Source organism: Rhopalosiphum maidis, chromosome 2 (genome assembly GCF_003676215.2).
Source record: "Rhopalosiphum maidis isolate BTI-1 chromosome 2, ASM367621v3, whole genome shotgun sequence".
Taxonomy (NCBI): domain Eukaryota; kingdom Metazoa; phylum Arthropoda; class Insecta; order Hemiptera; family Aphididae; genus Rhopalosiphum; species Rhopalosiphum maidis.
In genome coordinates, this window is record NC_040878.1 from 4,631,325 (window position 1) to 4,654,022 (window position 22,698).

General features: G+C 28.6%; 1 protein-coding gene across 2 annotated transcripts in view; it reads right to left on the bottom strand.

The window, feature by feature from the left end:
• Positions 1-22,698, bottom strand: part of LOC113553827 (ubiquitin carboxyl-terminal hydrolase 48-like) — a 40,782-nt gene that overhangs the window by 15,335 nt on the left and 2,749 nt on the right. Inside the window, exons 7-15 of one of the 2 annotated variants that reach the window (XM_026957370.1) lie at positions 22,090-22,652; positions 21,851-22,026; positions 20,752-20,984; positions 20,320-20,622; positions 20,119-20,243; positions 19,879-20,054; positions 13,445-13,561; positions 5,042-5,154; positions 1,873-2,009 (exon numbers count right to left, since the gene is read on the bottom strand). In XM_026957370.1, coding sequence (XP_026813171.1) covers positions 1,873-2,009; positions 5,042-5,154; positions 13,445-13,561; positions 19,879-20,054; positions 20,119-20,243; positions 20,320-20,622; positions 20,752-20,984; positions 21,851-22,026; positions 22,090-22,652 — 1,943 coding nt within the window. Of the gene's footprint in view, positions 1-1,872; positions 2,010-5,041; positions 5,155-13,444; positions 13,562-19,878; positions 20,055-20,118; positions 20,244-20,319; positions 20,985-21,850; positions 22,027-22,089; positions 22,653-22,698 lie in introns of both variants that reach the window. The other variant, XM_026957369.1, reaches the window with a different exon arrangement.

Below are 22,698 nucleotides of genomic sequence, written 5' to 3' on the forward strand. Positions count from 1 at the left end.
CAAAACTTACTTGGTTAAATGGATACAAAGATGGCCATTTTGAATGAATACCAAAACGAGAAATATTATAATCTTTCGTAGTTTAATGACAATATTCGATAAAGAAGTCACTAAATTCGAACACAATAACTATTAAAACTTTATTACACACATAAGGCACAATAAAAGTATTGGTATTTTATGTACAAAATTTCTTATTGGGTATCTATTACTAAATTATATATAAATAGGAACTAAAGATTTAACCACATTTACCTAAATATAATTTTGATAATATACCTTAAGACGTTTTTGTAAATTATTCACAAATTAAATTATTTTAGTTTTTGACAGTTGATGGAAAACATTTTGAAGTATATAATTATAAAGTTAATATAAACAAAAAAATTACAAAAACAAGAATTTTCAATATAAATAATATCAATCTTTGAACAGTTTTTTTTTTTTTGTGACAATAAAGTATGACAATATCCACCAAAACATATTTTTATTTTAAGTTAGATTTTAAATGACATTGAGACAATAATTACATGTGTGATACTTATTTTTATTTTTTAAATGAACATTACTACAAATTGACTAGTCTAAATTATTAATTTCGTTGCTATAGTATACCAACTGCCCACTACCTGTAGCGAACATACACCTCTATGCAATAGTATTGAGCTCAGCCGAAGTGTCAAATGAACAACAAATGAATAAAGAAAAATAAAAAATATAGAAACGAACAGATCTCCACGAATGCATCATGAAAACCCTCCAGTCTGTACAGCCTCCACCTGAGCACGAGGAGGTCGTAAACCACAACAGTAATTATTTTGACGGTCCAGACGCATACACATACGCCTTGAGGATGTATTTTATATTTATATTTGATTTTTTTTATTCGTTATTTCTGTCTTTGTCCCCGGCGCTCCGGCGGAGTTTAACGTCTGACTTTATTGTACTTGTTCTGATTTGTTTGCCAGGGTTCAGGTAATTATAATACTACAGTTAAGGTCTTAGTATCTACATATGTATATGTGTATAAATGGGAAGTTTACGATTTGGCACATGATTACAAGCGTGAGTGGTGTAGCAACAGCCTCCTTATACAATATAATAGTGCATGCATCTTTAGCGCGATGGCTTTATTACTAGAATATTCACCATCAGTGTCTGAGTTGAGAGAGGAGTCCTATTATTATAATGTCTTTCCGCACATCTCTCAGTCTTTTTGCCGGCTCTCATGAGAAAATTATCGAGTTTTACGATCACCAATTACGCTATATAGATAGGGTAGATACCGGCGGCGACGATGTTTGGCTCGAGTCTCAGTAACATATATATTATAATATATATCTAACTAAACTAGCTCATTTTTTTTCTTTTTTAAAACCATTTTATTTGTTTATTTCTCTCGACACTCGACTTTATCATTATGCTGTGGCAGAGAAAACTAGTCGGATAAATTGACACGCGCAAACAATATCTATCAATTGAATCAACAGCAAAATAAGCTTTTTTTATATACAATAATACCACTTATATTATGTTTTTTTACATGTCCGTATTTTATATTATATTACACTATCAATATAACTTAATTTTATCTAATAAATTATTTAAAAATCGTATAATAAATGCGACTAAATTTGATATCTAAATTGTCGATATTATTAATTTTTACAAAAATAATATTGTAGATATATTAATATTTAATATTGATTTATTAATTTAATATTTAAATATTAATATACCTAACAATTCCAAATTCCAACGAAGAAAACAAATATAAATGTATATGTGTCAAATCAATAATATTTGTCACGTTTAATCTCTTTAACAATTATTAAACTATTACTATTAAACAGTAATTTTATTTTATTTTACCTTGTCGTCGATTCCGTTGAATCTATTTTCACGTGATTCTTTTTCAATCACTTTAATAAAAATTTTTGCTTTATTATACTTTAGCTGTTCTTTTTTTTCTTCGTCCAATCTTCTCTGACGGCACGGCACACATATTTCTATAACAAAACGTTAAATTTTTCATTTAACAAGGTAACGAGTAAGGTTATTAATGATAGTTTCTACACAACCTTAACAAAAAAAAATTAAAATTAAATTCTACATATATTTTCATATATTAATCTTTAAAAACGCGTCATTAGTACTTTTTTCTCCCATTTTAGGGCGATTCAAATTATCGTTGGGTCCCATCCCAAGATGAGCTATCCCTTTTGCACAGAGTGGGATAAAAGCGCGACAAATGCCTTGTCATTTATTAAACCACGTCGGGACCTCGTTTCAACCTGCTTGTGTCCAGGGGAGAAAAAAGGTTTGTCTGAAAAAAACCAATACTTAACGACCGTTTTTAGTGGTGAAGGGGGAGGTAAAAGAGGTTTCCTGGATTTCCCAACTGGTCGTTAAACATATTGAACGACTATTAAACTGATGGTCTTTTTATATAGAGTGAAAAAAAAGTAAAGAAAAAACTGGTAAGTCAAGAAATCTAAATTGATTTCTCGGCGTTACGTTTGTTTTACATCATATTCTTATGGACGGAGTGAGAGAGTTTCCCCTTTCCGATGGATTCTATTTAAACGACTGTATCAAATGAACCGAATCGCATTCGGTTATCTGCAATTCGCTGACCACTAACAAAACACGCTTCATTTAACTACTTTGCAGGGGAGGAGAGATATCAACCCTTTCCCGTGAGTACATCATGCCCCTCCGAATTTAAACGGCAATGTTAATAATTTTTTCTATTTAATTAAAAATCTCAACAAAATAAAATTAGCTTATTGAATATAGTAATATTATATTACTATATAATAATAATATATTACATAATATAGTTATGCAATTTTTAACAGAAAGAAAAAAATATCTTTATTATGATCATTTCTGTCAAATAAATAAACATGAATACATAATATGTAAATATGTAGGTATTTTTTTTTAATTGTTCTGGAAATTTACTAAAAAAAAAACTATAGGAGCGTGTTTATTATACGAACTATAACGTTGGTATTTTAATTCGCACAATATTAGTAATTAATAATAATAATAGTTCGAATATCATAATAGTTTATATTCGAAATATACTTTACACAATGAAAATTATTATAATTAAACACTATAGCTGATAGGTCTCGTAGAACCCAGAAATGGCAATGAATCAAATTAAGTTTTTTTTGTCCGCGGGCTCTCATTTCCCTTCACCGGCAACCACGACATAAATACTATGCACATGTATAGTTTAGGATCGCCACATTACGAATGATTTAACGGCTCCGTGACACGGCTACACACTGAGGGGCAAAGGGTGAAATGGTCTTTGGACCCGATTAATATACAACCCTGTTTGGAACGCAAACTGTGATTTCTTGTTCCATATCTTTAATTGGATTCACCACAAACATGATCAATGCCTTCGGCCCAGATAACAGGGTCCGGCTATAACGTCTACGGAACCCCCTCGGTGCAGCCAAAGGTGACCTTTTAATGATTTACAAGCATTCCCATCACGTTTCTCACACGCGCAATACCATACATACAAACATTCCCACTCCACGTGTCCCTTAAATGAATTAGTTTCTTGCCACTGCGTGTAGTATGTTAGTCATGTGTATAATGTATGTGTGTATGTGTAGAGAGAAAGATGACCTCCTCCGATTCGGAATTGAAATTCGAGTCAAGCTGCGGGGATTCGGCGGGCGGGACAAAAGCGCGATATTAATTCCGAGGCGCAAAAACAGTCAGTCCAATGAGAGTGGTGAGAAAAAAACGATAGAAGGAAGCGCTCGGACCAAAGTTTCGGGTTCCTCTGGGACCGTTCCAAATGAAAATACATTACCTCGCGCTTTGGGCATCTTGCTTTGGCTGCTATTCTTAATAAATTAGACTAATTTGCTAATGGCAATATATTTAAGAAAAAAAACTATAAAATTTAAAGTTTTGCTATGCAAACCAACAAACACATATTTTTTTATAGAATAGGTTTAACTAGATTGTTTTAGAGAACAAAAAACGAGTGCATACTACTAGAAATAACAAACAAATTTTATCAGAAAATCCACATCATATACATGTTACGGTCTGTATCGATAAACAAATAAATCATTTAAGCTTTAAATCGAATATAACTTCGTTTGAGATAATTTAATGTTGTATATTACATACTTGTACCAGTGCAAACTTCTAAAAACTAATTTTTTTTTTAAATTTATAAATAAAACATTTTATATATTCAAATTTTAAAACAGTAAGATTAATAAAATAACACTAATGTAGCAAATTTTATATATACCTACTCATTTCACCTGAGAAAATATTATTGTATACGTACTACTTATTAATACAAAATAACCTTTCAGTTTTAACATTATATTTGTGGTATAATTATATTTTGAAATAAAATTATTTCAAAGATACTAACGATATGTAAGAGAACCTTATAGGGCACTATGACGGGTAGACCGACAATCAGCTTATTCAAACCTCTAGTGTTGTATAATTACATGTTATGAGAAATGAGGAAAAAGACAATAAAAACCAAAATAGTTTTACAACGTCACTTCATTAAAATAAAACAAACCAACGAGTATTATAAATATAAGATGTTAAAAAGAGATTTTAATTATTAGTGATACTACAAAAATAATTATATAATATAAATATTTAAGACATTATTTTAAAATAAACTTAATTTCGTTTTATACAACTCAGTTAGTTACCAATAATTTAGACACAATGATTTAAAGAGTGCATTTTTTAATATTTTTATTTCGCCAAGTTAATATTAGTATATTTGTATGTATACTTGTTTTGTTATGGTAATGTATAATTATAATGTATTAAATAAGTAATAAACTTGAAATAAATTGTATATATTTTTACCGTGTTCAAAAACTCGAAACTATATAATACATTTTTTATTAAGCTAAATTTATAAATGAAATAAATATAAGCTAAATAATTAAATAGTTAAATTATACCCAATTATCAGCTACAAAATTGTGACAATAATTGTATCAGGAATTTAATAAATTACCTGGTTTCGATGTTGTAAACATGCCAAGTTCACCAAAGTACAAGTATACTCCATAATCAGCTGCATAACATCGTGAAAGTATCGTCCATTCTTCTTTAGTTAATAGTGCTATTCTGAAAAACAAATATTATTATATTTTATTAGATTTAGATTATAAAAATTATGTTGTTATATTACTAGGTAAAAAGACAATAATGAATTAACTCATATGATTTTTAAGTCCCATACGTTTTTTAATTAAATTAGGACCATCATATCTATATCAAGTGAAATTTATAGTAATTTATATAATGTAAATGAAATACATTATACTCATATTTATTTATGACAAAGAAAGAAAAAGTAAAAATTAAATAAATATACAGCTATTAGAATTATTACTACCAGGTAGAAATGTAAAAAAAAAATAAGAAACAATTATTGATAACTAAAATACAAAATTAATTTAATTAAAAACATATTAATTTGTTAAAATTTATTTTAATTGATTTGTATATGAAAAATAATTGTTTACTCGTTGCAAATGAATACCTTATTTAATCGAATTATTTATGTAACACACATCTGCTAGCCATAATATATAGTTCATACGTAAAGGTGTAATAATTTGTAGTTAATTAATACCAAAAAGGTAAGTAATTTGATACCGATCTGCTGTACACATTAGGTGTAGAATAGTAGGTTACTATTATGGATGAGTTAAATTTTAATTCAATGATATATCATTGAAAATGACAAACGATTCTGAACTGAGACGGTCTATCAAAGTCAGCCTACATCACTTTACTTTTAGTATTATAGTAGGTTGATACATTTTTTTTATTGAAAATATTGCATTTATTATATTATTAATATATAATAATAATAACAATATATATATTTACCATATTATATAAAGGTATAAGCTCAACATTTAATAATATTTTTTTGTAAATACCATACTAAAATGTAAAAATAGATTCATAGTATAAACAAATAATACCTTGAAAGAAATCAAAGATATAACTTTGTATAGTAAAATTCATAATAATATAATTTACGAAAAAGTTCACACGATAATTATTGTTTTTTAATTATAACAAAATAATTAGTATCGTTATTTATTATTTAAATACGTAATTTCGTCCAAAATTTAACTTGAAAAGTATATAAAAATGCTTGCCGAGTTAGTGATCGGCATGTAAACTTTCTTGATTTTAAATTTTTAGAAATTTAATAATTGTATGCAATATGTATGTATAATGTATTTTATATTCATTTTCATTTAGTGAGATAAATTTCTGAAACCGGAGAGCGGCTTTTGTTGTTAGGGATCTTGTTAGATTCACATTGGCTAGGAAAAGTGCAGTGAAGATTTTCAGAACTTTATTTTTTATAGTTAATTCACTACAGAGCTTCAAAAAACATTATTGGGCGTATTTTATGTTTTTTAGCTTTATAGGTTAGGTTTGTAGTGAGATAACGATTGAAGATAGTTCTGAAAATCTTCACAGCATTTCTCTTAGCTAATGTGAATCTAACAAGACCTCTAATAACAAAATCCGTTTTCCAGTTTCGGTAAGCTACCACGCTAAATGAAAATTTAGCAAAAAAAACTATTTTTTTAACTGTGAAAAATTAAAATTATTTTTTTGAAAATGTTTAGTCTTACATTTTGTATTTACATGATAATCCCTTTTTAATGAGCTATCAACCAACTTTTTAGCTATAATAGTATTGGAGAAAGTTTAAAAAAAAATAGAAATTTTGAGACTGTTCACTGTTGACGTGGATTCAAATCGTTACGCCGCTTGAGTGTAATATCGGGTCTCTCTCATTAATATTTTATGTTAAAGCTAGCTTAATCCACTTACTCATTATAACTGAGTTACATAAATATAATTTTCCTATTTGACAAAAATTCTTAAAGTTTTGAAAATTCAGACTTTTTCATTTCAATTACCATATTTACTTGATTAAAAATCAAAAAAGTAAAATAATTGTCTTTATATATTATTTAGATTTTGTAGTTCTAGTATGAACTAATTATGAAGAATCTTATATTAAATTTTCACATCATTTTCACTCTAAGAAAAGGTAACTTATACCTGCAATTTATTTTCAAAACAACCAAATTCCAACTATAACTCAAACTAAATATTTAAGTCTAATCTTAGACAAGCGTCTAACTTGGGGTCCACACACAAAAACTAAAAGAAAGATACTTAACACTAGACTTTATCTATTTCGCCCTATTCTCAAGTCTAAACTGTTGATCAACAAAAAACTAAGTACTAATATATTAATCAATGCTAAAGCTCATCTGGGTTTATGGCATCCAAGTATGAGGATGTGCCAAGTATTCTCAAAAACATATCACCCAGGACTTTCAGTCACTGTCTCTTCGCCAAATAATATCCGCGCCATGCTACATCTCAAACTTCTCATTATATAAAGACTAAAAAATTGAAACAGCTTTACTTAAAAACTAACAAAAAAATTCCATACCAAATCAATCAACCACACAAAATCACTATTATCATTAACTTGACCAGTGAATATAAACAAATGTAATTTTATTACTTTTTTGCGCATCAATAATCCTATTAGCTTTGACTACAAAATTGATAATTGTTCCATTACAAAAGCAACTTCTATTAGAGATTTAGAGATTATTATTGATTGCAATTTGTCTTTCACTACTCACATTAATACTATTACTAAAAAATCCTTTAAGATGCTTGGCTTTATCAACCGAAACACAGTTAATTTTAAAAATATAAATGCCTTGCAAACTTTATTTTTTGCGCTTGTATGATCTCATCTTGGGTTTGGATAATAGTCTGGTCCGCCTAGTTACATCACTTTTATTAATATAATTGAAAATGTACAACTTAAATTCTTAAAGTTATTGTGTTACAAATTAAATATTCCAGTTATTTCAAAGAACTCGTACAACATGCGAATGAGTGAGTTGAGCTTTATATCTTGTGAAGTAAGAAGAAAGGTTGCTGATATTATGTTTATATATGATTTGTTAAATGGTCACATTTTTTCCCCAGATTTGCTCTCTATGATTGAATTTAATACAGCAAATCACTGTTTAAGAAAATCTAACTTATTTCATGTTCCATTTTATAATAATAATTACAGCTCCACTTCTTACTTTCCTAGAGCATTAAAACTAGCAAATCTTAATGTTGATCATGTAGATTTTTTCTTTATGTCATGAAATGTTTTCAAAAGAAATGTATATTTAGTATTAAACGATGTTGTAAATTAAATAATAATATATCATTATATTATTATTGATTTAGTGTTTGTCTCCTATTGTATTATTATTATTTCATTATTTAAACTTGTCTAATTATTATTATTCTGTATTGTTAGCTTCATTATTATTATTGTTTTAAATCAATTTATTTATTTTAACTGTAAAATACTTAAATGTTTAAACCTGTTATTGCTTACATAAAAGGGTCTTTACCTGTTTATAATACATAAATAAATAAATTCATCCTAGATAAACCCCCCTCTCTACGTCGATTAAAAAGATACTAGCGTCAAGATATTTTGTATCTTCCAGCTAATGATAAATTTATAAATTTATATTTTCTATAACAGTAGGTCACGCTCTTCGCGTTATTAATATTGTTGTTACCTTTTGCTACCAAATTTACTTATTGTATACAATATATTACAAATTGTAAATAATTTGTTTAAATAAAATAAAAATCGTCGTTTTTCCTTAATCTCTATTTTTGTTTTTCCCGATTAAAAAATTTACTTTTGAGTTTTGACCCCCTCCCCTAAGTACCAACTAAATCCAATTTTTATCAAAACCACTTCTATTTTTAAAAATCAAAGCATTTTATTGACTACTTATTGTGTAACATATACAAAAAAAAAACAAATACATCAATGTAAAATCAATACATAGGTATTATTACATTAAAACATTAACATTAATAGGTACATTACATCACTCAGAATTTAAATAAAAACGTAAAAATATGGAATTTAAGTGGTTTTTACTTAAGGTTTTAATTTACAAATTAAGAATGAATTTAGCTAACGGATAGTAAATTTTTTGTACAGTTATATTAAATGAATGCCTAAATTATATAGGTATAACGCTAATCTGATGTGTATTTAAAAAAAAAGATTTATAAATAGCAACATTCGAATGCAATATATTATATTATTATTATTTATTGGCCGACATCATCAGGGCACACATCGTCCACGACAGTGTAACCACCAAAACACGGCAACCACGACGTCGAGGTCTCTAGGATAAACTCGCCCCACCCACGCAACAGGAAGGGTGCGGCCGCAGTGACGACGATAATACTTAATTAATTGGATAATTTGTTAAATACTGACGGCAGCTGACAAAAACACATCTCCTATGGGCACGACGATTTGCATAGTCGCCACGGCAGGCACTCGGTGTACATTTGCATAATCACCGTCACGTTAAATTCCTCTCCTCCGGACTACGGCGCATCCGCTAGAAACGGCAGCGACAGCAAAAGCCAATAAGATTATTTTGCACCCCGTACCCCCTTCTTTCGAGGAATATAGACGCACACGCACGACAACCCGCCCAGCTATTAAAAACCATTTTGAACAGACTGAAAATATTATAATATATAATTTTCTACCCGACGCTCTTATAATAATAATAATAATATACTACTACGACAACGACGATAGCGGCGACGCGAGTTCTTACTTGCCGAAGAACTTGACCCGTCGCGTGAATACGATGAACAGAATTAATTAATTAAAAACTACAGTTGATCGCATCGAAGACCACAAAAACCTGTGGAATGACTGGGGTGATTTTTGAGTGAGTTGGGATGAGGTGGTGTGAGAAGTTGACATCACAACAACGCTCTGTTGGTTAGAATGTCGTTCAGTCATCGTGACGACGATGGTGGAAGAGTTACTAAAATGGAAGGTGAAACTATACCACACACTCGTTCCGACTTATATACACCAAAAGTTTCAGTTTTCCACTCGAAAGAACGATGTCACTGAATTGTAGATATATAAATATAAAGTATGGTCAGAGTAAAAAACACGCAAATTAATTATATAAATAGTAGTAAATATTGAAAAAAAAACCAAAGAACTCGCACTGCTATGTAGTAGATTTCAATCAAGCATCTTATTTCAGTTTATAAATAAATCATTACTAATCCTATAGGATATACATATTACATATATTATATAGATTAAAGCAGAATATATGTAAACACAGTCAATCATAATAAGCAGGTTATAACATTTAAAATAACAAGGAATTATCATTTATTGTAATTTATTGTTAACACGAATTGATTAGAATCTAAGTTCAAGTACCATGGTTGTAATTTACTCAAGAGACAACCCGGGGTTAAATTTAGGGGGACGCAGAGGACTCGGTTTACCTATTTCTAATAGTGGTTAAAAAGCGTTCCCCCCTTTAACAAATTATTCGTAAGGTACGCCAGAACACTCCAAAGCTCCAATTATAACCAAAAACATTAATCAATGCTATTCAGAAATCTGTTGACATTAAATTTTGGTTTCAATTTATTTATTTTTATTAATTGTTACTTTACTTTAATCAAATCTATGTAATACATAAATTATGGACTATCTAATATATGTGTAAAAATAATTCTCGTGTGTAATGTTTACTTTTTAGTATTAAGTATTCGTATTTAATTATTTAAATAATTTGTTACGGACAACAGGTAAATTAAATAGTATTTATGTAAAATCTTTATCTTTATCTTTACAATAAATATAAGAGCTTTATACATTCATATATATATATAAGTAAATGTGAATGTGCGAATTTTTAAGCAATTTGATTTTTTTTTTTATACAATTTAAATTACTAAAACCCTACATTTTTATGATATAAATATTTTTTATCTGGGTGATTTCTATAGTTTTATTAAGATAACCACTACTTACAACTTTTTATTACGAAAAAAAATATTTTCTTACGAAATATTAAATTTGTATAAAATATAGTTATTCTTAAAAATGTAGTAGGTATTATTTGTGATTTAAATTTTTCATGATATAATTTGAACATTATTCAGGGTTAAAAATGGAATGAGTATGTTACACAATCACTATTTATACATTACATATACTACATTATATTTGCATTTGAAATTATACATAAAATATACATGGAACGCTTAAAACTATATGGAGACATTAGTCCCCCCTGGGATTATTTCCCACTTTAAGCCCTAGGGACAACATCGTGTCATGTAAAAAAATCTTTTCATCATTATTTGATCATTAAAATTAAATCTATTACTGTTTTAATGTCATCAGTTTATTACTTTTCTCTTGGCACTTAGTTAATTTTCAGTTCAAAGCAAAAATGTATTTGAATCAAAAAAATATATAATACTGGCTCGATATCAAATTTATAATAGATATCACCAATTTATTTTACTTTAGACAGGCTATCACTTCTAAACAGTTTTAGAAAAATAAATCCAAATTTACACCTTGCTCCTACACCCACCAAATAACACACCTGATTTTAAGTATACCTTATCATTAACTAGTCACAGTAATGTATGTATTGTATTTTAATTGAAAAATAACTCATAGAATATGATAAACAATTCTGAAAGAGACTGTGTCAAAATGCATTTTCCCTGCTAGCGTCATCTACCATGGTACCGACCATAGTCAACATCTAGTTACGGTGCTGTTCTTGCACTGTTTGACTGTTTGACGCTTTGACGTATCCATTATGCGGTAGGTTGAACTTATTTTTACCAAAAATATCACTTAAGGTTAACACCCCCCTGGCTACGCCACTGCCCACTTACCCCTACCCTTTTAAATTACTATTAAGACAACTTAAAATGAACCTTTCTCATTTAACATTTTCAAGTGTTTTCACGAAAAATAAAATCATAGTATGATAAATATTATATTGAAAAATGTTTAAGTATCTACAAATATAGCTTAAAAATTATCAAAATTGTACATATAAAATAATAATATATAAGTAATAGACACTAGTGCAATACTTTAAATTCATATTTTCACATGGTTAACATTTTCTTTTAATTCCAACAAAATAACTAAAATCCGTAGAGGAGAAATCTTTATTTTAAGTTAAAATATTAAAATCCATAAAAAAATTAATTTAAAACACTAACAAACTTACGAGGAATCTTCCTATACTGTATACTGTGTTTAATTTATTAATTTATATTTAACGAGAAACGCATACATACCGAGTACCGCCAATTTTCTACTTTTGGCCATCAAAGTACTGACATAATTTCCTACTAAAAATGTACTTTCTTATCAGACTAAATTTTAGAGATAAATATATTATATTGTGTATTCTTGAAAACTTGGTTGAGTCACTTCTCAACTTCATTCTCGTTCTGATAAAAAATGTTTAATAAATAACTTGGTCGTTTAAATAACTATAATATTATAATAAACTTTTATGACATTCGTCCTAATTTTGACTGTACTTAACATTCTATGAACGGTAAATGATAATCTATAGTGTGTCAACTTTTGTAAAACTGATGACTAAATTTAGAAATTCTAAATTGCGTATTTTAGTTGAAAATTAAATTAAAAATAGAGATAGTTTTAATTTTACAACATTAAAAATAAAGAAGTCACTGTGTGACTGAAATATTTTTATTATATCCAAGAGCACAGATTTTAAACATATATATCAATATATCTTTATATATCTTTTAATATAAAAATAATAATAAAAAAATAAAAATTACGGCACTTACTGGGACGTTTATTCTTTATTATATTATAAATATATACATTACATTTTCATAGTTTCAAACTTCTGGTTATTGATTCGAATTTCAACGTATATCATAAAAAAATAAAAACTTTTATTCGAATATTTATTTTTGTTATTTTTATTTCAATATTATATTAAATAAATTATGATTTAGTTTCAAGAAGGGAACTATGGGTTCTCTAAAGATGTGTTCATTTTTTAAAGAAAATTGGGAATAAATTAGTATATAAAATAAGTATCAAGTTAAAAAAACCATTATGCGGTGCAGTTAAATGATAACCTATAAGGTCATATTTGTTTATTCTAATAACTAGATATAAAATTATATATGAAAAAATAACAGTAGAGCTATAAAACTATTATAATTTGTCAGCTTCCAAAAAAATGAATAATACTTATTATTTCTTGAACTTTATAATTTATAAATTATACATATTGCGTAAACACTTAGCCGTTAATTACTTAATAGTAAATTACTATTATATATAGTATCTAGAATTTGTAATAAGTAGACATTTTTAATACAACACACAATTAATACTTATAAAAATATTATACAAACATAAATTACTAACATTACTAATTTATAAGCCATCATTACTTACGGATTCTGTTCAGTCGAATACAAATTCGAAGGTGGTTCGAATAACAATCCAGTATGTTCTTTGCAAAGAAGTGCTTCGTTTACAATCGACTGCGGTCTTGGTTCTTTAGATGAATTTCTATAACAGATATATTATTATCATTGTTATTAAAATTATAATACAACAGCGCTCAACATATAATTGAAGTACGAAAATAATCATCTAGAAGTATATTCAATATACTTAATAAGACAATATAAACAAGATATATTATGTATATATACTACCTACATGATATTTAGAGTCAATAACTTGGAAGGGTAAAAGTGTATAGTTGTATAGTAAAGTTCGATAGGTACGGGGTATCTAAATATCAATTTGTAATTAAACTTGAAGATAAATCTGAAAAATGTATTTTTTAATAATAGTTTTCTAAAAACCCATACTATGTTGTAAATAGTATGTATAACATTAAGAGCCAATATTTTGATATAATATGCATTTGATTGGAATATTTAATTATGTATAAGTAACTGCATAGTAATTTTGCCTTTAAGATTTCATATATGTCAATTAACTAAATAAATAATCGTTCTTATTTATTGGGAATATAAAGAAAATTCGTTTTCACGTAGAAAGAAATGTCTGCTGTAGTTGTAAAGAGGACAAGTCGTATTTTAATACATTTTTTAGAAATTTAACATTAAAATATGTATATTGATACATAGTCTATAAATCAAAATGTCCAATAGTGGTTAAGTCACGTATGACTAAAGCTAAAAATAGTAAAAAAAAAAAAAAATTGGAAAAATGTTCTCTTGCACACAAAATATGAATACACTCGCGGTGAACATACAAAGGGAACTCAAGAAGAGTATAGGTAGATATAGGGAGGCAGTGGCCTCGGGTCGTTTGAGAAATGATACGTTTTGTTGGTAGGGTCAGAGTGGCGACGGCGTGTAACGTCATTAGCACACACACACATATACAAGCACACGCGCTACGATCAGTGGCGAGTCTTGATAGCCGGCAATTCATCTAGGCGATCGTCACGAGTCCCCCTCAGTACCATTTTCTACCCTATCATGCGATCGCCCTGTATATATACGCATAGTTTTCGGTGTGACCTATCGACAATGACCACGACTACGACGACGACGTCTTTCAGAGCTTCGAAAACTGCGACAGAGGCGGAGGCCGACTACTACAGCAGAGCAACACATGTAGGAGACGGCCGGCCATCAGTCAACATTATATACTGAACCGCACCCCGCGGGGATGTAGAAAGCGCACAGGCGGTGTAATAGCATACGCAGCCGTAATATAGTACATACGCATATATATATATATATATTATGGTTATATTCTCTATACACATATATACTGTAGTATAGAACGTAGTTTTAGTATAGTCAAGTATATATACAGTGCACGGGTATACACCGCCGTGCACCCTTCTTCGAAGATGAGAGCAGTACGCTGCGGTCGACACAAGTCCGAAGCGGTATATAAACTCCGCCGCTTAAACCGTTGACGAACGCGGTGTAGGTGAAAACCCATCAAACAAATGCACGTGCAGTTTTACCAGCTCCTGTTTTCCAATAAAGATTTTCGGTCGTTTGCGGGGACACAGACGCACGACAATTGCCAGTACTTTGCTACCCTCCCATCGTTTCACTACTACCTTTGCTTTGTATGTGTGTGCGCAGATTTGTTTTTACACTTCAGTATAATAATAATAAACAAAACAATATAGTCATACAATATGTACACAGAACAATGTTTATTTTCTTATTTTCTCCCGTCGTCGGTTTGTTTGTTTCTTAACGTTGATCGCTCTTGTACTAGTATAAACACCGAAAATATATAAAGTCCGATACGAATAGCGGTTAAAATAAAATCTGATGACGTGGTTAAATATTGTTAAATAATATTTATGATATTTTGGTATTTTTCATTAGACAAATTATTGTTTTATAATATATACACCCACGACAAATAACGACGCGACGCTTTTTTTCCGTTCTCTCATCGTCCGTTGTTGCTGTATTGTAACCACGACCCGATAAAAGATATAGCCGCATGTTTTATCGCTCAACGTTCGCGTGAAACGGTTTAATCATACCACCGCCACAACACGCACACACACGCCCATTTGCAGGTCAGTGGACAGCCTTGCTTTGTGTATGTGCGGTGATAAAGTAATTTATAAACGATCCTTAACGTCCAAACGAACACGCAAAAACTTAGCCACGCACCACGCCGGATTTTGAATAATTATTATACACCGTCTAATAATTTGGGAAAGGCCCTTTTCTCGTCGCCGCTCTTAAAATGAAAAGTCGTCAAGCAGCAGAGAGAAGGCAGCTCGTAATTTCGTCAAGTATTGTTCGACGTGTCCCTCCTCTCAATGGTCCTCTGACCACAACCCGAATATCTTCTGACTAATTAAGTGTGAATTATTAATTACACATAACGATGCCTGTATAACAATACAGCAAAGGCGTCCCCGCTCCTTTCCAGCATCACATTGTCCTCCGACAACATTTTTGATTAATTATACCAGCTCGAGGTGATGGAAACTATATATATGCATACACATGTGGATGGGGACAAGGGGGAGGGGGCACTAAAGGCGATGCAACATCGTCGTTTCGATAACTATTATAATACGCCGCCAGAAAGTCCGCCGCTGTAATAGTTCTCCGATCACAATACAATGTGTATCGGAGGCGGTGGTATACTCTCAGAAGAGAGCAGCAGAGAGCATTCTGAAAGAATTTTACTTATTTGACGCGAACCAAGTGTAAAGAAAAGCTGGTTAGAAGTTCGAAAGGTTAAAACCTATTCATGCTTGTTAAATCAGATTTTCCGCACCGACCCACTGTACCATGGTTTGATTGTTTGCGAGTTTATAAGCCAGTAAAACTCAAAAATAAAATAAAATAAAATAAACAAATAAATAGTTTTGCGACACACCGGAAAGCTTCCAACTCGTCAAGTGATTTTTTATTATACAAAGTATGAACTGAAATTTTAAATAATAAAGAATTCTATAATACAATTACACTACATAACAAATAGTGTTTCAGTCGGAGTCTGGACCCAACTGGTATGATCAACCTGCTCAAATCCATCAAAATATCCAACATCTAACATGAAATATCAAATAATAATGTAATTTACTTGACTTTAATTTTAAGCTTGTCATTGTACACTTTTTCTTATATATTCAATAGCCGTTGCTTCCTTGGTTGTTTTATAAGAAAAAAAAATTAATGTAAATCACTGCACATTATGTATTTTTGAACAAATAATAAACTATTGAATTTAAAAAAAATCAATATGCCAACAATATAATATTACACTGTATATTTACTAGTTAAGTATCCGGTATTTCTTTAATAACATAAAATACACAACTTGCTTTTCATACACCCAGCAATACGAATTGTGTAAATATAATACGTATAACAGAAAAATAATGTTATTAGGTACTATACTGCAGTACATGCATGTGATAATATTACAGCCATGTAATTATTTCTAAATGACGTACATTTGTAATATTAGACTTGTTAGGCTACAAGAATACAGCGAATGTCATTTTGACAGGTAAAATCCAGGGGCAGACGTCACAGGTTCCAGAGGTGGCAATGGACCCTCGTAAAAATAAATCCTTTGAATTTAAAGGATTTAACGGGTTAGAAGAACAGGGACATGAGGAAAGAGTGCATGTCAGGTCCAGACAAGTGCCATGCGAATATCAAATTTTTACGCATTCCGGCCAACAAAATTACAACGAAAAAAGGCAGATAATCCTTTATGTAAAACTATAATTAGAAATAAGAACATAATATTTTTATTCTATCCAATTCATTCAAATGCAGTGTTCTGGGAGCATCTAGTAACCGAAAAATTATGGAGTAATAGTTAGTATATATGTATTATAAAAAGCACAAAAATACATTTAACGTCAAATCAAGTTTAAGAGGCTATTCTAAGCGACTAAATAGGTAGTATTAAATTGACGTACGTCGTACATACAAAAATTGCAAATAACGAAATATTATAAAGTATGCGCCTGGAAAAATTATTTGAAATAACTTTTTATTCAAATATCAGTGTGAATGAATAACGGGAAAAAATATTTATGGTTTTTACGGAGTATATTATATCACCTAATATTATAATAACGCTATTTAATCGAAACTCGACGTAGCATTTGGTTAAAAAATATGTTTTGTTTATTATAACTTTAATCTTTTTTCTCCTATCGTCCACGTTCACAATTTGCCGAATGGGCAGATATCACTGCTTTTCGGGAACAATATTTTGACACATGGAGATTTAATGCGCTTTATATTACTTTTACGTATATACAGACATGGACTCTGGTACGTATATATATATTATTATATTGTAACAGTCTGTGGTTTTGTATTTGTTGTTGACTCTGCTCCGACCACAAATCATCCTTATTTTTACCCTTCAAAATTGAATTCTGATTTATTGGGTATCCTCCACACTACCCGCCAACCGATTTACCGAATCTCTTTTAGCTATGATGCGTTTTACTAGGTTCTCCTCCTTCCTTTATCACGTAGATATAAGTAAATTTATTTTATAAAAAAAAAAAAAAATACTACAACGGAATCTCATATTTGTCATAACAGACTATGTGTATATATAATCAGCGAAGAAAATTGATTAAGATTGATTTATTTCACACAATTAGTTCGGTGGTGTAGCTATTCGTCACTGACACTACAGGCTGTCATTCACGCGATGTTCGACGAAATGTGTAAAGAATTACACTAGGGGCTGTACAATAGATAATGAAGAATCATGTGTAACTTCAGTGTACGTTCATTATTACCACTTCACACGGGATCGATCACTCGAATAGGTCTGTCATTACGTGACGACTAGTCTAATTAATGGTTTTGCTCGCAATAAAAAAAATGCAATAGTGTAGTTAGTCCAGAATAGAAAAATTATAAAACGAATGGAAAGCATTAATTTATTAATATAATTATAGTGATGTGAGCTAAACGATATTATTAGTTAGGTATCAACTATCAGGTAGATACTGATTCTCCTAGGTTTTTAAAGATCATTTTTAAATTTAAAAATGTAAGCGTCAATGAAACATTAAAGAAGTTTTCCTGTATTTATATATAACTATGAAATATAAATATTTGTCACATTCAAATGGTTAACTTTAAAATAATGTATTTTAATAAATGTTACTAGCATAAAAATATATGATTAAAATGTCTATCTATTAACAAGTTTTAAACTAATTCTAAAACTAAATTGAATCCTGAAATAAATTAAATGTTTTTAAAAATTCAAAATGTTTAAATACTATTAAATAAAATAATTAGATTTTTTCATATATTGCTACTCAATAATTATAGTTGACCAAAATGATCTATTATATATTAAAAGTGATCAATTACATGTTATTACTTAAAAGAACATATTAATAAGATTATATTTTGTTATATATTAATAAAATAAAATTAAGTAAATTTATAGGTACCTATTTTTTAAATACTTTAACATGGTTTGTAGATGTATCAAACAATACAAGAGTCAATATTTAACTATGGGTCAGTGCTGTACTTAAATTACTTAATCCAAGACTTAAAAACTATGAATATTAAAAATACTTGTGGCCATATAAAAATAAAAATTTGACAATTGTTCTAACATTATAAACATGACATAAGTATAGGAAATTTAAAATGTAAAGATTGTATATTTCGTCAGTATTTTTAAAAGTTAAGTATTGGGCATTTTTACTAAAATAATTATCTTATTTAAAATGAATATATTGATACATTTATTGTTTATAAATAGTTGACAAAATATAATATAAGAAAAAGAATTATTTTCATTGATATAAAATCAACTGGAAATCAGTATATTTTTAAGTGACACTTGAATCATAAAATTTAAAACAATACAAATTTTAAAACACCTATTTGTTCCCACACTAATAAAATAGAAAAATATAGAAAAAATACAATTCCTGCTTTTTTGCAAATTTTAATTTATACTTTTAGATTACTAATTCTACCAAAACCATAATCACATTTACAACTAAAACCTAAATATATCAAAAACGAATAATTACTTAGCAAAATTCTTAATTCAAAATTTATCAAGAACATAATCCAATATACAAATTAAATAAGATGAAAGATATTAAAATCGTAAAAATTCAAATGCATACATCAATTTTATACATAAAGCATTATAATAAGATACTTAAAAGGAAATTATAAATAATTCAGAATATAGTATGAAAATTAAATTACACTTTACACAAAACCAATTAAATCAATTATTTTAGAAGTTCTAAACAAATCTTTCTATTATATATGTTATGCACATTTTTTACAAGCAACAAATTAATATTAAATAATGATATTATTTTTTATTACCTCACAAATTTTCTCCAAGATTCTAAAAAATTTTTAGAAACACAAGGGTAAGGAGAATTTTCTTGTGAAGGAACAGGTCTTTTTTTATTCCATAGCAAATCACTTAGCAATTCTTTTTCTGAAATAGCGGACTGCTTATGTAAATTTTTAGTAATTTCATCTTGATTATGCATATTCTATAATTTGAGTCAATAGTAAATTATGGGTCATAATGCTGTGTTTAAGAATTATTTTACTTACTAGGCATATATTACAAGGTTCTACATCATTAGCAAATATTGGTGCTTTAGGAAAATATGAATGAAGTATACCTTTTACTACTTCAGGAACCAATCTCCTTGTGTTGTTCTCAATAGTCAAGTTTCCTGTTATTAACAAAAATAAATTAATCATTACTTATAAATAAAAACATTGGAAAAAAGATTTGAATTATAAACCTACCATGTGAACATGTAATGTCTTCATTGAATCCCCAGGACATGTATTCAGTATCATTTTTGTTATCAAATGAATCTGAATCATCGTGCTTGTCTTTTTCTTCATGACTATTATCCTCAACATCATCTTCTTTGTGCTCGTCGTCTATTTTTAATTCATTTTCATTTTGAATTAAACATTCAGCTATATTCTTTGAATTATCTATTTTATTACTATCATATTTCTGCTCTTCATTAGCTAATTCATCATTAACTTTTTTAGCAATGACCGAAGATAATATATTTGTCATTTCTTCTAAGACTGATTCTAATTCCAACAAGGAATAATGAAAAGGTTTGAAATCATTAAGTTTTAGAATTTTAAAAATCGATATAGAATTGTTAACAAACAAATGAGCAAGTTTGCGACATCCATCAATAGATTCCAATGTTATACCTTCCATTTTAATAAAACGACTTCGATCTTTAGACTTGAAAAACTTTTTGTCCTCAACAAAACTGCTAGATGGATCACATACTACTGACAACAGATCTGGATTGAGAGGCAGTGCTGTGTTTGGAGGTATATCATGGTTATTAACAAAATATTCAAACAATTCCAAGTACATTCGTCGCCAACTTTTTAATGAATCTTTTCCTACCCAGTAACTTTTTTCTTGATTTTCATCACTACAAAATAAAAGTAATAGCAAATTTTACAAGGATACATACAGATATTATTATATAAATAAAAGTAAATTCAAATTTGAATTCAGTATTTAATTTACAACAATGTACTATATTACCACAACAATATATGACTGAACAGTGGCGTGTTTACAGGGTAGAACAACTAGGCCAGGGCCTACCCAAGTTTTATTTGACTGTTTGGTTTTATTTTTATCAAAAATAAAAATATTACTATTAATATTATTAATATTTATTATTGAACATTATTATCATACCCTTAACTCATGTGATAGGACAAATCTTCCCTAATAGTTATAAACACACTTACACTTACACACTACAGAACAATATTGGCCTATCTAATTATTTTGTGCTGGACACAACACTGTGACTGAATGATTAATAAGTTTCTGGATTTTAAATAAAATAAAAATATGTTTCTAACTTGAACTATAAATAAAGTGTTCAATTTTGTATAATATTAAAAAAATATACGTTGATAATCTTCTAATTATTTAATAAATTAAAACAAACTATAACTTATAAACTGATTTTTATGACACCAAATAAATTAGTTAAAATGAGATCTCAATAAATTCTGATAAAAAAAAAATAATTGTTTTTAAATTTCAAAATCAATGACAATTTTCACAATTTTCATTACACATATTTTTATATCAATTAGTAAATTAAAAACAAAATTGTATTTTTATATAACTTTTAAAGATGCTTCTAATATTTTGTTTGAAAAGTATATTTAAACTATCAATTTATATGAATATATAAATATATTATAATATAATATATAATATTTATATATTTTATTTACATAATACAATATTTTTTTCTATTTAAATAATACTCACTCAGCATTATGATTTGGATTCCAACTATGCAAAACATTGTTGATAGTTTTATTTTGTTCAGTAGTTAATGTTTTAGTGTATAATAAGGCACATTTATTTCTTACACATTTCCAACATAATGATGAATTTAATTTTAGCCTTGGACCACCTTGATATATACCATACAATTTATCTGCCTGAAAGTAAAAATAAAATATCATCAAGTGATATGTAAATATTTTATGTTTATTCATACGTACTAATTCTGTTCCGATGTATTTGGCTTCATGCACTTTATCAGGATCAAGTAAATTATGTTTACATAATATTGCACAATTGCTTATTTCCTTGACATTCTGATTTGGTGTGATTTTAAACCAATAGTTAAGCCACTGTAATGAAATGGCTTCCTTTTTTTTTTCTTTTACAGATACAGAGTTCATTTCAGTTATTAAATTTAACATTTGTTCAACAAACACTTTATCTTTGTCTTCTACATACTCTCGATTACTCTTAATATTTAATATTGTATTTTCAAAATTATTATTACGAGCCTCCACAAGGTGAATCAGTCTTGGTGACAACTCCCAGTTAGATGATTCAGTTTTTAGTTTTGTTATCATAGTATGGTGCATATAAACCAACATATAAGCATTGTTTGTTTGTAACATACCTTTTTGAATCTTGGGAGCTTTAGTAACTTTTGAACCATTTAATTTAAATTCATCTTCTGTGCACAAATTTAAACCCTTACCCTTTAGTTTTTCAACATTTTCATCATTCATTTTATACCATTCTTCAGCCGCAATGTCTTTAATATGGGCTGAAATAAAAATAATACAATCTTTCCACTAAAATTTCACAATTTT